The 14253-nt window shown below is 44.1% G+C and overlaps 1 protein-coding gene across 2 annotated transcripts in view; it reads left to right on the top strand.

The window, feature by feature from the left end:
• The window catches only part of ANAPC5 (anaphase promoting complex subunit 5), a 78447-nt gene that overhangs the window by 13617 nt on the left and 50577 nt on the right, over positions 1-14253 (top strand). For both annotated transcript variants that reach the window (XM_030219891.1, XM_030219893.1), the window contains exons 2-4: positions 426-505; positions 4633-4742; positions 10755-10965. In XM_030219891.1, the coding sequence (XP_030075751.1) occupies positions 426-505; positions 4633-4742; positions 10755-10965 (401 nt within the window). The remainder of the gene's footprint in view (positions 1-425; positions 506-4632; positions 4743-10754; positions 10966-14253) is intronic.

Here is a 14253-nt window from a genome sequence, read left to right as displayed (position 1 = left end):
CCAACAGATTCCTGTTGTTTTTGGATGGTATTCACTATTCAACCAGTGAGTGTTCCAAGTTCAATCTGGTGTTCTGGCTTCTCTGGGCATTCCATGCCACATTCTGTCTGCCTCTCCGTACATTCCAAGCCCCATTCTGGTGCTCCAGTTGCCTCTTTGAGTGCATTTCAAGCCTCATTCTGAAATCAACCTAGCGTTTGACTACATTCCCGTGGGAATCCCACGGCAACTGCTTCCATCCCCACAGGATTCCCACAGTACCTTTTTCCATCCCCGCAGGATTCCCACAATCCCCATTCCTGCGCAGCCCTCTATTTTAGATGTACTGTTTTACTGTGGTTTGTTTCATAGTATGACTTCAGGAGACTTTTGTGTGTGGATCCATTTTTGTTTGCTCTGCTTTTAACTTATGTTTCCTTTATCAGGGTCCTGATATGACACTTTCACGATTGCTGAAGGCTGTTGATGAATGTTGTCCCACCTTGGCCAATTCGGTGAAAATAAGGTAGAGTTTGACGATATTAACACCAGGGTGTAGGAAAAGCAAAAGCGAGTTGTATTAAAATAGAATATTTGTTTGATTTCGCCTAAACTTCATCACAGAACCTATGTTGGGAATCCACTTCTCCATGGAGTGTAGTCCCAGGTTAGAATACTGACTTTTGAATCAGAATTCTTGAATTCATTAGTCTACGTCATAGCAGCAATGCATAATCACACAATCCTATATAATAATTTCCAACTCCAACGTTCTGAAGCTGACTCCCGTGGCACTGAAGGGTTCGTAGGGTTCGTGCTACCTGTAACCATCTGTCTCACTGTCCCGCCCTCGCGTCATAATGTTATGACGTCGAGGGCTGAACACTGAGAGGGAAGGGGACGCAGCATAGTTGCCAGGCAAAGCAACGCAACGTCACAAGCATGAGGGTGTCGTCCCTCCCTCCCTCCCTCCCTCCCTTCCAGTTCCAGGCCCCCTACCTCCAATGTTTAAAAGTCATCTTCACTTACCAAGTCAGGGTTATGGCGGCCGGCAGCAGTGGTAAAACGCATGCAGCCTCGGCCCTTTTCTCTCAGCTGTGGTCCCGCCCTTGCGGAAACAGGAAATGAGGGCGGGACCACAGCTGAGAGAGAGAAGGGCCGAGCCTGCACGCCTTTTACCTCTGCTGGCGACCCTGGAACTGGGAGGGAGGGGGGGCCCTGGAACTCGGACAGAGGGAAGGACCCTGAAACTCGGACAGAGGGAGGGACCCTGAAACTCGGAGGGAGGTGGGGGGAACCTGGAGGGAGGGAGGGGACGATCCTGGAACTCGGAGGGAGGGAGGGGGACGATCCTGGAACTTGGAGGGAGGGGGGGCGCCCCTGGCACACACTCTCAATCTCACACACTCACACATTTACTCTCTCTCTCTCTCTCTCTCTCTCACACAGTCACACTCACACATTTACTCTCTCTCTCTCTCTCTCTCTCTCTCTCACACAGTCACACTCACACATTTACTCTCTCTCTCTCTCTCTCTCTCTCTCTCACACAGTCACACTCACACATTTACTCTCTCTCTCTCTCTCTCTCTCACACAGTCACACTCACACATTTACTCTCTCTCTCTCTCTCTCACACAGTCACACTCACACATTTACTCTCTCTCTCTCTCTCACACAGTCACTCTCACACACTCTTTCTCAAACAAACACACTCCGAGGAAAACCTTGCTAGTGCCCGTTTCATTTCTTTCAGAAATGGGCCTTTTTTACTAGTACAATAATATAGTGCATCAATGTTCAGGAATTTCCTCTGCCAGCGATTTTTTGTGTCCTTACACAGTTCCCTTTCTTTTCATAAGTCTCAGTTCGTACAGCTCTAATTGGACAGCACTGTTCTTTCACCTCTAAGTATTGTTGAAGTCCAGGTGTTGAAATGAATGACCACGCTGTCTAATGAAATAAAATGGCAAGCATTTGGGGATGGGGAGTTATAACAGGGGCTGTAATGTACATGGTCTTAATTGGATAAAGTAGGGCGGTGGTCTTTGTAGTCCGCTTTAAAAGTAATAAATAGAAATAAAAGAGAGGAAAATAAAGTGATACCTTTTTGTATTGGACTACCTTCATAGATTTTATTGACTAGCCTTCAAAGGTAGAGTCACCTTCTTCAGGTTGGTTATGAGCAAATGACGACAATAATAACATATATGTAATGAAACATGAAAAGCATTCCAAGGACAGGAGGAGAGGTGAATGGGTAATCAGAAGGTGACAACGCAGTCTAATTTTATGGTGTTTGTAATGTGATAGAAAATCTAGATCCTTGTCAAAATATTTAATCATTTGAACTTCAAAGGTCTTACATTCATGGATTGTTTTAAAAGTTACTGGAGTATTCTGACCATAAGATCATTAATGCGGTGTCCATGTTTTGAAAAATGCTCACCCACAGAGGTGTCACTTCTATTTGCTTTGTGGTTTCTGATGTGGTACCTTGTATGAATTGATTCTTGTCTTTAGCTTCTGGCTTATCACCCCAGTATAGCATCCTTCATATTTTCTGCATTGAATAATATATAAAACATCTTTATTGTTGTTCTTCCTTTTTAGGAAGCATCTGGAAACATTCCTTTTTGAAAAATATTTGACGTGAACTTTTTTTGTCTTGTTCTTTTTGTTTGTTTTGTAATGTAATCTTTTGCTGTGAGTCAGTTTGGACCTAAATCTAGGGATTAATTGGATTAAAAGTGATTAGAGTAGCCTAGTGGTTAGTGCAGCAAACTTTGAGCCTGGGGAACTGGGTTCGATTCCCACTGCAGCTCCTTGTGACTCTGGGCAAGTCACTTAACCCTCCATTGCCCCAGGTATAAAATAAGTAGCTGTGTATACTATGTAAACCGCTTTGAATGTAGTTGCAAAAACCACAGAAAGGCGGTATATCAAGTCCCATTTCCCTTTCCCTATTTGAGATTCTAAATGGAATGTTGAGATTCTGTGGCTACAATTGGAGATTCTACATGGAATGTTGCTATTCCACTAGCAACATTCCATGTAGAAGCCTGCCCTTGCAGATCAGCAACGCGGCTGCGCAGGCTTCTGTTTCTGTGAGTCTGATGTCCTGAATGTTGCTAGTGGAGGAGTAGCCTAGTGGTTAGTGCAGCGGACTTTGATCCTGAGGAACTGAGTTCGATTCCCACTGCAACTCCTTGTGACTCTGGGCAAGTCACTTAACCCTCCATGTCCCAGGTACAAATAAGTACCTGTATATACTATGTAAACCGCTTTGAATGTAGTTGCAAAAACCACAGAAAGGTGGTATATCAAGTCCCATTTCCCCTTTCCCCTAGATTAGAGAACATTTGAGGGAGAGCATGAGTGGGATCATTTATGTCAAATGTTTTTCCCATGTGGGAAACAGTGGGGTCCTGTGATATGTGCTGGCACGATTTACAGTTTGCTAGTGCCTTTCTCTTCTTTTTGAGCTTCTGCTGGGGGCTTGATTTTCATTAAATTTTGCTTTAGATAAAAAACCAGCACTGGTGGAACTGGGAATATCTTTCAGTAATTCATCTTCCCGGAGTAGTAGCTGTAGATACTGTATGATTTTTCTCAGTTTTTGTAGGATAGATATTGTTGAAACTGAAGCAGTTATGGGTTACAATGAATTTGATTAATTTTGTAAGGATAGATGGCATAGCTGCATGTGACAAATTCCTAAAGGCATCTGCATGGGGAATGTTGCTGTTTAGGGAAAGGGGATGAGAATTGAAATACCGCTGTTGCGGTTTACATATTATGTACAGGCTCTTATTCATTTATTTATTACATTTGTATCCCACATTTTCCCACCTCTTTGCAGGCTCAATGTGGCTTACAATACATCTTGAATAGTGGAAACATAATAGAAAATAGACATTTAGTGTTATAGAAGGATCTTGCGCAACATGGTAATGATAAAACAAGATAGTAGTATAGCAAGCAGATATAGTAAGACAGTTCTATAGATATGTGGAGGAGTTGTGTGTGTTCACATTGGTTGATCTTTGTGGTATGCCTTGTTAAAGAGATGGGTCTTCAGCAGTTTGCGGAAGTTTGTTAGTTTGTAAATCGTTTTTGAGTTTTGCGGCAATGTGTTCCATAACTGTAACATAGTAGATGACGGCAGAAAAAGACCTGCACGGTCCATCCAGTCTGCCCAACAAGATAACTCATATTTGCTGCTTTTTGTGTATACCCTACTTTGATTTGTACCTGTGCTCTTCAGGGCACAGATCGTATAAGTCTGCCCCGCACTATCCCCGCCTCCCAACCACCAGCCCCACTTCCCAACCACCGGCTCTGACACAGGCACAGACCGTATATTCTCTTTCTGAAGTGTTTTTATATCATATTCCATCTCTATGCTGTTACTGTTTGTCCTTGACTTGAAGGGTAGATAAGAACACTGCCTGTGCTCCTATAGGTCTGCTTAGAAATCTGGGGTAATTAGGTCACAGTCCCAATGATTTTCAGCTGTGTTGGTCAACATAGATTTTAAAGCTCTGTCTTTCAGAAGAGTTTTCTGGTTCTGTGTCCATGACAGAGCTCATGGGAAGGTGGATGCTCTCTTAATTCCTTCCCATTCTGTTTTTTTTTTTTTCTCTATTCTAGAATTAAACTAATGGCTGAAGGAGAACTGAAAGATATGGAGCAGTTTTTTGATGACCTTGGTGATTCATTTACAGGGACAGAACCAGAGGTCCATAAAACAAGTGTGGTAGGTAAGTAATTATGTTTTACCTCTGAAATCCAATTGTGGTGGGAAGGAAGTATGACATTTATAATTAGGCCATTGTTTAGTAAAATAGGTTTCTTATGATCTTTGACTGCCTCTACTACTAGATTTCATGCCTGTAGCATTATTAGACGTAAACATTTGGACAGTTATTTTTTTTGCCTTTGATGTAGTCTTGGTGCAGCCTTGCTTTGTGCCTTAACAGCAAACTTGAACTAGGCTTCATTAATACCTAAATCTAATTTACATCTGACGTTACCAAGTAGCTATAGGCCTGTTACTAGCATACGTTTTTGTTTTTTACAAAGCTGATAGGCAATTGTTGTTCAACAATTATCTAGCTACTTGGACAAATTCAGCATTCTTCATAGATCTCAGTTTGGATTGATAGTATGGAAAACTTTTTATTGACTCTGATCTCTGAGGTGAAAAAAATTCTAAGCTTGGGTTCTTATGCAGTTCTTCTGCAGTTTGATATTTCATCTGAATCTGATACCATTGATAGCTAAGCTGAGATAACTGGGCATTACTGGTTTCAGAAATTTTTGATGAACTGTAAATATGTATAGTAGCTCAAGGTGAGTTGGATTCAGGTACACTGGATATTTCCCTGTCCCTGGAGGGACACACTCTTAAGTTTTTGTACCTGAGGCAATGGAGGGTTAAGTGACTTGCCCAAGTTCACAAGTAGTAGCTGTGGGATTTGAACCGAGCACCTCTGGATGTCAAGACCAGTGCTCTAAGCACTAGGCCACTCCTTCACTCCCAACTGTATTAAAAAAATTAAAGATTGGGCTTTATTTCAATTGTTGAAGTTGAAAATCAACAAAAAAATTTTTGTGGTTGGGGAAGCATGATGACTTAATACCAGCTACAATTTCACTAAACACAAATGATTATTTGCCAATTGAACGTACTACCAAAGTCTTAGGCATAGTGTTGGACTACTCTTTCTATGGGGCCACAGTTAAATTATCTTATTAAAATTATTTTCTTTAAATTAAAACAATTGAGGACTGTTTAATCATTCTTTTCAGAAGAACACTTTGCATTAACGGTACAGGGTTTAATATTATCTTAGCTAGATTACTATAATTCTTTTTCTTGGAGAACAAACAAGCTTATTTATTCTCACAAGTGGGTGATGCCGACCCGCGTTGCCCGGTCCAGGACTTATAACAAGTATGTGTAAGTAGAGCTTTGTGGAGCGTGAGACATGCTGCACCACATATGCACAAGTGCCTTCCCACCCACCATGAGAACGCAGCCTGCGCAGTTCATTTTCTACTGTGGTGAGTAGAGGACGTGGTTTTTTTACCGTCTCCTCACATCGCTTGGTCCTAAAGAGCTTTTTTTCTGCCTTTCAGCAGATTTTCATCTTTAAATTGTGTTCCCAGTTATGAAACCTGCTCCCTTTTTGTCTTTTCCTTATATTTTTTTAGTTTATTTTGCCCTGTTTTAAGTTTGCTTTCTTTTTCGTCGTCTGGCCGCTTTTAGGCCTTGACTTCAGCCAGGATTTTCCCCTTCATTTTTTTGCCATGCCTTGCCCCTTTTTCAGGCACCATCGCTTCATTTAATTTAGCTGAAGAAGTTTTTCCTTCCATGTCCACGAAGGTTCCCAGTGGTTTTAAGTGCCGTATACGGTGCAGTTGGACGATCTCTGGGAAGGACACCCATTCTTGGTGTCTAGGGCCCGTCCATAACCCCACTAACTGTATTCTCTGTCTTTGCATGAAGAAAAGGTCCCAGGTTTCCAGAGAGGCTCAACGAGAGAGGATTTTTGGAGCCAAGTCCAGTTCCTCGACACTGGCATCTGCATTGACGTCGCGTGTTGAACCGGCATTGGGAACGTCGGTAAGCACGGATCCTGCTAGACACTTAGACACTGGGAGCAGTGAAGCATCGAGTGGGTCTCCATCTGCCTTGAGGCCTCCTGCTGTGCAGGGCCCCCGGGACCATCCATTGTCGGACCTGACCCCAAGGCAGTGTGTGGATTTTATGTCGTCCTCGGCACAGAGGAGCCTCAGTGACATGCTTTGGGTGAAGGTCAAGAAGCATTGTCATCGATCACCCTCAACGCATGGTGCCGGGAGCTCTGGGCATCAAAGGAAATGACTGATGCCACTTCCAGAGGACAAGCTCGAGGTCCTGGACTATACGTCTCCTCCTAGGGAGGCTGTGACTGTCCATCTCCATGAGGTACTTCAGGAAGTCCTTGTTAGGAACTGGGAGTCCCCTTTTTCAATTCTGGTCATGCCTAAGAAGATTGACACCCAGTATCAGATTCACAGTGCACCTGTTTTGATAAGCCTCAGTTGCCTCACAATTCTATGGTAGTGGAGTCCACTCTCAAAAGAGCTAACAGTTCCAGGGACTATGCCTCAGCACCCCCAGGTAGAGAACCTAGAACCGTGGATTCTTTTGGGAGGAAGATGTACCAGGTTTCAATGTTTATCTCCCGAATACAATCGTACCAGCTCTTCACGAGCATCCACTTGTGAAACTCGGTGTGCAAATTGTCTGACCTGGCTGAGCCTCTCCCTCTGGAGCAGGCCAAGTCACTTCGCCAGTTGGTCAAGCAGCAGAAGGCGTGTCAAAAGTTCTTGGCCAGGGCAATTATGACAGGATCTCTGCTCAGAGTATAGCAATGCACAGACTCTCATGGCTGTGTGTTTCTGACTTGGAACATTCTGTTCAGCAGAGGTTAGCGGATGTATCGTGCACAATGCCTAGCCACCCACCTGGGGTTACCTTGCACCCACTTAGAGGGTCTACCCCAGCACAGCTCAGGTCCTTCACCTGCCGCTTGTGCTGTACACTAGCACTCTCCTCCCACTAACTGGGTCACAACCTCTGGGCAAGTCTCCCACTCTCTAGCTATCCCCAGTGATTTCTAGGATTCTCTATCAGTCCAGACAGGCAGAACGAACAAACAAATGTGTTTATTCTCAGAACTTGGAACAGTGAACAAAAAAAATATGCAAACAGTAACAAGAAACTGAAAAATGGAGTGGAGGAGTGGCCTAATGGTTAGGGTGGTGGACTTTTGTCCTGAGGAACTGAGTTCGATTCCCACTTCAGGCACAGGCAGCTCCTTGTGACTCTGGGCAAGTCACTTAACCCTCCATTGCCCCATGTAAGCTGCATTGAGCCTGCCATGAGTGGGAAAAACGTGGGGTACAAATGTAACAAAAAAATGGATCAATTAGAAAACTAACTAAACATTTGCATACTTCCTGGAAAGTACCTGGGGAGATCAGGTCATATATCTGTTCACAGAGCTTCACCAAAGATCTCTCTCGCCCCCCCCCCCCCCCACCCCTCCTCCTGGCCTGCAGCCAGCATCTGCTGGGTAATTTCAAACTCCAGGCCAATCAGAGCCCAGAACAATCACGTTTCTAATAAAAACTGGTTACATCACTACAGGCACTTCCTATTATCTGTGTGGCAACTAAAAGAAAGAGAAATCAGTCCTCTGTGACAGCTTTAAGCATAAATATGTACCATCTGCTGGCCAAAGAGGAGAAATACACTTGACATATTTAAGACAGGGAAATATCCAATACATTTTACAGGCTTAAAACACACTGTTTCTTCACAGTACAGTACTGATACCATCTCTTCTCTCTCCCACCGGGTGCCTTCTGCATCTACCTCCTCAACTAGCCAAGTAGGAGTACCTATTACAATCAGAGAGGTAGGTACAATCCCTCAGCTCGCCAGCCTGTTCGGGGTCAATCCCAGCGTGCTCTTTCATGTCAACAGCATGTGCCAATTGCTCCTTCTGCTCCTCAGCCAAAGCAAGGGACGAGCTTTTGATTAGCTCCAGCAGAGCATAGCCACAGTAAGTGTCCGTCCCAGGTGACTTGCCCGTCGGGGGAGGGGGGGAGTGCTGAAGTTTTTCCATGAAAGGTGACCCCTTTATAACCTCTGACCGGTGGGTTCTTCAAATAGTCCATCTCAGATACGCACTCAACTTTATCTAAAACCTCCAAATTGCTTTGTCAGGACTCTTCAAAGCAGATTTGGCAGAATGCTATTTTGTCACATTTGTATCCCACATTTTCCCACCTATTTGTAGGCTCAATGTGGCTTACATAGTGCCGGAGACGCATTTGCAGACTCCGGTGTAAACAAATACAAAGTGATGTGGTAAGGTAAGGTTCAAACTAATACAAAGTTCCGCGTTAGGAGTTACGGATCAAGAAAGGGATCTGGGTGTCGTCGTCGATGATACGCTGAAACCTTCTGCTCAGTGTGCTGCTGCGGCTAGGAAAGCGAATAGAATGTTGGGTGTTATTAGGAAGGGTATGGAGTCCAGGTGTGCGGATGTTATAATGCCGTTGTATCGCTCCATGGTGCGACCGCACCTGGAGTATTGTGTTCAGTACTGGTCTCCGTATCTCAAAAAAGATATAGTAGAATTGGAAAAGGTACAGCGAAGGGTGACGAAAATGATAGTGGGGATGGGACGACTTTCCTATGAAGAGAGGCTGAGAAGGCTAGGGCTTTTCAGCTTGGAGAAGAGACGGCTGAGGGGAGATATGATAGAAGTGTATAAAATAATGAGTGGAATGGATCGGGTGGATGTGAAGCGACTGTTCACGCTATCCAAAAATACTAGGACTAGAGGGCATGAGTTGAAGCTACAGTGTGGTAAATTTAAAACGAATCGGAGAAAATTTTTCTTCACCCAACGTGTAATTAGACTCTGGAATTCGTTGCCGGAGAACGTGGTACGGGCGGTTAGCTTGACGGAGTTTAAAAAGGGGTTAGATAGATTCCTAAAGGACAAGTCCATAGACCGCTATTAAATGGACTTGGAAAAATTCCGCATTTTTAGGTATAACTTGTCTGGAATGTTTTTACGTTTGGGGAGCGTGCCAGGTGCCCTTGACCTGGATTGGCCACTGTCGGTGACAGGATGCTGGGCTAGATGGACCTTTGGTCTTTCCCAGTATGGCACTACTTATGTACTTATGTACTTATGTACTTATGGTAAGGTACAGTTCATGTGGTACAGCCACATAAGAGAATTGTACAGCGGAAGAGTTGTGTTATGTTCATTACGTATTTTAGTTTTGTCATGTTGCAGAGATTAGGCATTTATGTTGGTATATAGGAAAAACTGGATGTGTAAGTTGACTTGTATTTGAGTCCTTTATAGCTTGGGTAGTGCAGGTTTAGGTAAGTTCGTGTTGATTCGGATGTGTTTCTAGTTGGTAGGTCGATCAAGTCTCTCATGTATCCTGAGGTTTCACCATAGATGATTTTGTGAACCAGAGTGCAGATTTTGAATTCAATTCGTTCTTTGATTGGGAGCCAGTGTAGTTTTTCACGGAGGGGTTTTTCACTTTCAGATTGCGTTTTTCTGAAGATAAGTCTAGCTGCCGTGTTTTGAGCAGTCTGAAGTTTATTTAAGGTTTGTTCTTTGCATCCCGCATAAATTCCATTGCAGTAGTCTACATGGCTTAGTACCATAGATTGTATCAGGTTGTGAAATGTTTCCCTCGGGAAGAATTGTTTCACGCGTTTGAGTTTCCACATTGAGTGGAACATTTTCTTTGTTGTGGATGTCACTTGGCTCTCTAGTGTTAAGTTGCGGTCCATTGTAACGCCGAGGATTTTCAGGCTGTCTGAGATAGGGAGGGTGTAATCTGGGGTGTTGATAATTGTGGATGATAAATGTTGGACATCTAGTAGCCCATAATTCATAGATCTCAACTGACGTGATGGTCTATGAATTTTTAAAGTACAGGCAATAGTTAAATTAATATTGACACTCGACAATCTATTCAATCAAATTTAGAATGTTAAACTTAATGCACCATTCAACATGCAACCAATGCAAAGTTTTCAAAATAAGCTTTCTACATCCAAGCCATCCACTCAATTCTGTTCTGAAATACAAGTGAACCTGATTTAAAGTTGTCTGACTGGAAGTAATATACGGAATTGAATCTTGCTCTGACAGATGGATTCTTTGCTTTTCCTGTAGGTTTGTTCCTGCGTCACATGATCTTGGCGTACAACAAACTGTCCTTCAGTCAGGTCTATAAGCTGTACACTGCACTCCAGCAGTACTTTGAGGCCGAGAAGACAGCCACGAGTGCCACAGCTGCAGCAAATGAAGAGGCAGACATGGATATGACAAACTCTGAGAGCACGGACGGAAGAATGGGGAAAGAAGAGCTTGATCTTCCTTTGAGGTAGCAAGCTATTTATATAGAGTGTTCTAGCTGCAGGATTGCCTTTGAGATGTTGCAATATCATCCACTGGACTGTAAGAGTTTGTAGCACCTTGAGGGTATTTCTATAACGCAGACATATAAATACCAAAATTCTGCCTAAGCACTGTTCAGTAAATTAAATACCTGCATATCTTAACACGGTGCATATTTGAGAGCTGGGCCTGCACATAGGCAGAGCCAGGTCAGAGCGTGGATAACTTGAAAACCTGACTGGCTGGGGTGCCTCCAGGACCAGGATTAGGAACCAGCGGTGTAGTGGCTGTGCCACAGATGCACAGTGCATTAGTGACACTGCTGCCTTCCATAAAGTGCTGGGCATGTCCCCTACATTACTGCAGAGGTTTTGAACTTAAGAAGCAATTTGATTATGTAGTGCTAATATTTATATGCCCTTTACATGCCTAAATGTTTAGAATAATGGCATTTACACGTATGTGTTCACATATGCAACTAATTGCCAGAAGTCCACCTAAACAATATTCTGCAAATACCCATTTAACGTATAGCGTGGGATAAGCAGTATAAAAGGTTTTGTACATTTTTGGGATCTTGCCAGGTATTTGTGACCTGGATTGGCCACTGTTGGAAACAGGATGCTGGGCTTGATGTACCTTTGGTCTTTCCCAGTATGGCAATACTTATGTACTTATGGCAGAGCTTGGGCAGGGCTCAAACTTATGCATGTAACTTACGTAAGTAACTTGGTGTTCTGTCTCTGTCACACTTAGGTGCTAATACACCAGCTCTATGGCTGGCATAAGTGTTAAGGGAAGATTTTTATAAATGGTGCTCAAAATAGGGCACTGCAAAGGTTCGGTGCTAAGCACTGTTCTATAAGAGGCATGCACCCTTTATAAAATAATGCGTAATGCTGGTTTCCACGCCAGATTTACGGCTTCTGAAACCCTGGTGCCCAAGTTGGGCGCAGAAACCCATTATTCTATACCACTGTGTGCAACATTTTGGAATGCCCCTGATCCTCTAATGACCACTCCCCCTTTTGGATTGCGCACAGTGGGATTTAGGCATACCCAGCGTTATAGAATAGCACACAACCAGATGCGTGTGCAAATCCTAAGCGGCAATTAACATCAGTGGGTTGTTATCTAGTTATTGATGATTGGCAGCTCGTTAGCCAATTAAGTTGAATGCCTATTTTGGAAGAGCGCCCAAATCTGGGAACCATATATAGAACCCGGGGGTAAGTGTGGATATACCTGGTTACGCTTGTATTTTCTAAAGAAAAGTAGGCACCTTCTTGCCTTTATAGAATAGACTACTACCAGACCACCTATTATAGAATTACCTTTTCAACACCCCTGCATTTTAGCTGTTGCTTTGTGCTAAGTGCAAACCTTAATGCACTTAAGGATATAGGAGCTGGAATGGTGTGTAGTGTCTGAGCCAAACTGGTTAGAATACTGCAGGCTTTGGCTTATTAATGTGAGAAGTGTTGCTATTCTAGCCCTCCCTCACTCATAAGTCACCAATTACACCTTCCGTAGCATCCCTCCGGTCCGACCCAGCAACTGACTGATGGGTTGTGCATACCTTCCAGCAGGTGGAGACTGAGAATTTAGACTCATCAGAGAGAGCCAATAAGAGCCCTTGCTAGGTTGAAGAATCCAGTATTCTTAGTCTCCAGCAGGTGGAAGGTAGTGAGCCCTGTCAGTCTCTCTCTTCTTTCCCCTTTTTTTTCTGTCTTTACTTTAAAAAAAGAAGTCATATGATATTAACTGCACCTTTTACACATGCCAAATATGATTCTCTGGGTATAGTTTAGAGCAAGAGTTCTTAACCCAGTTCTTGGGACACACCCAGCCAATCATGTTGTCAGGAGATCCACAGTGAATATTTGAGAGAAATTTGCATGCACTGCGTCCATTGTATTCATTGTAGGTATCCGACTGACTTGGTTGTGTCCTGAGGACTGGATTGAGAACCCCTGGTTTAGAGTGACCTTGTTCATCTATAGCATGGGGTATACGTAAGCCCTCTGGTTGGCCATGGTTTTCCCATGGAATCCAGGTAACTTAAACTCTCCTCCTTTGCTACCCGTGTCAGTTGTTGTTTGATTTTTAAATAATGTTTATTAGTAATTAACAGCATACAAAGCATTGTAGCCAGGGCCTATAGGGCCCTGGGCAAACGTTTATGAATGGGATCCCCACCCCCACCAGGGCCAGCCAAGCAGCTTCCTTATCCTCCTGCCGACCAAGCAGCTTCCTGCTGAAACAAGTGCAGTATAAAAGCGCGTAGCTGCTGTCTAGGTCACGCTGTCCGCTGGTTCTGTACTCTAAATCAGGAAGTCCATGACAGAAGAGGCAGGATCAGCAGAGCCATCAGCTTTGCAGCCTAGACAGCAGCTCCACACCTATACTGCTTACTTATTTTTTTGTTGGAAGCAGAGTGGGGGTAAACGGCTGGAGCAGAAGGGAAGGGAGGAAAAATGCTGGACCAGAGTACAGAGAGTACAGAGTGGAGGAGTGGCCTAGTGGTTAGGGTGGTGGACTTTGATCCTGGGGAACTGAGGAACTGAGTTTGATTCCCACTTCAGGCACAGGCAGCTCCTTGTGATTCTGGGCAAGTCACTTAACCCTCCATTGCCCCATGTAAGCCGCATTGAGCCTGCCATGAGTGGGAAAGCACAGGGTACAAATGTAACAAAAATAAAATAGATACTATTGGAGATTCTACATGGAATGTTGCTACTATTGGACATTCTACATGGAATGTTGCTATTCCACTAGCAACATTCCATGTAGAAGGCTGCGCAGGCTTCTGTTTCTGTGAGTCACGTGCAGGACGTCAGACTCACAGCAGCAGAAGCCTGCGCGGCCACATTGGTGATCTGCAAGGGCCGACTTCTACATGGAATGTTGCTAGTGGAATAGCTCAAATAGTAGCAACAGTGGAGGAGTGGCCTAGTGGTGTTAGGGTGGTGGACTTCGGTCCTGTGGAACTTCTCTGAACCTGCAATTAAGAAAAATCAGTTTTCTACCGGCATCGCGGCTTCTTCTCAGAAGCGTCCCGCCTACGTGGAAAATAGGAAGTTGCAGCAGAGTGGGCGGGACGCGTCTGAGAAGAGGCTCTGACACCAGTAGAAGACTGACTTTCTTAATCACCGGTGTCGGAGAAGTATGACGATCGCAGGACAGGAGAGAGCGGGTGGAAGAAAGAGAGAGAGATGTAGGACTTGGACGGGCAGAGAAGGGAGAGAGACATACTCGGACTCAAGGAATTTAC

Source organism: Microcaecilia unicolor, chromosome 11 (assembly GCF_901765095.1).
Source record: "Microcaecilia unicolor chromosome 11, aMicUni1.1, whole genome shotgun sequence".
Classification (NCBI taxonomy): Eukaryota; Metazoa; Chordata; class Amphibia; order Gymnophiona; family Siphonopidae; genus Microcaecilia; species Microcaecilia unicolor.
Note: the sequence above shows the minus strand (reverse complement) of the source record. Positions and strands in the feature narration are given on the sequence as shown.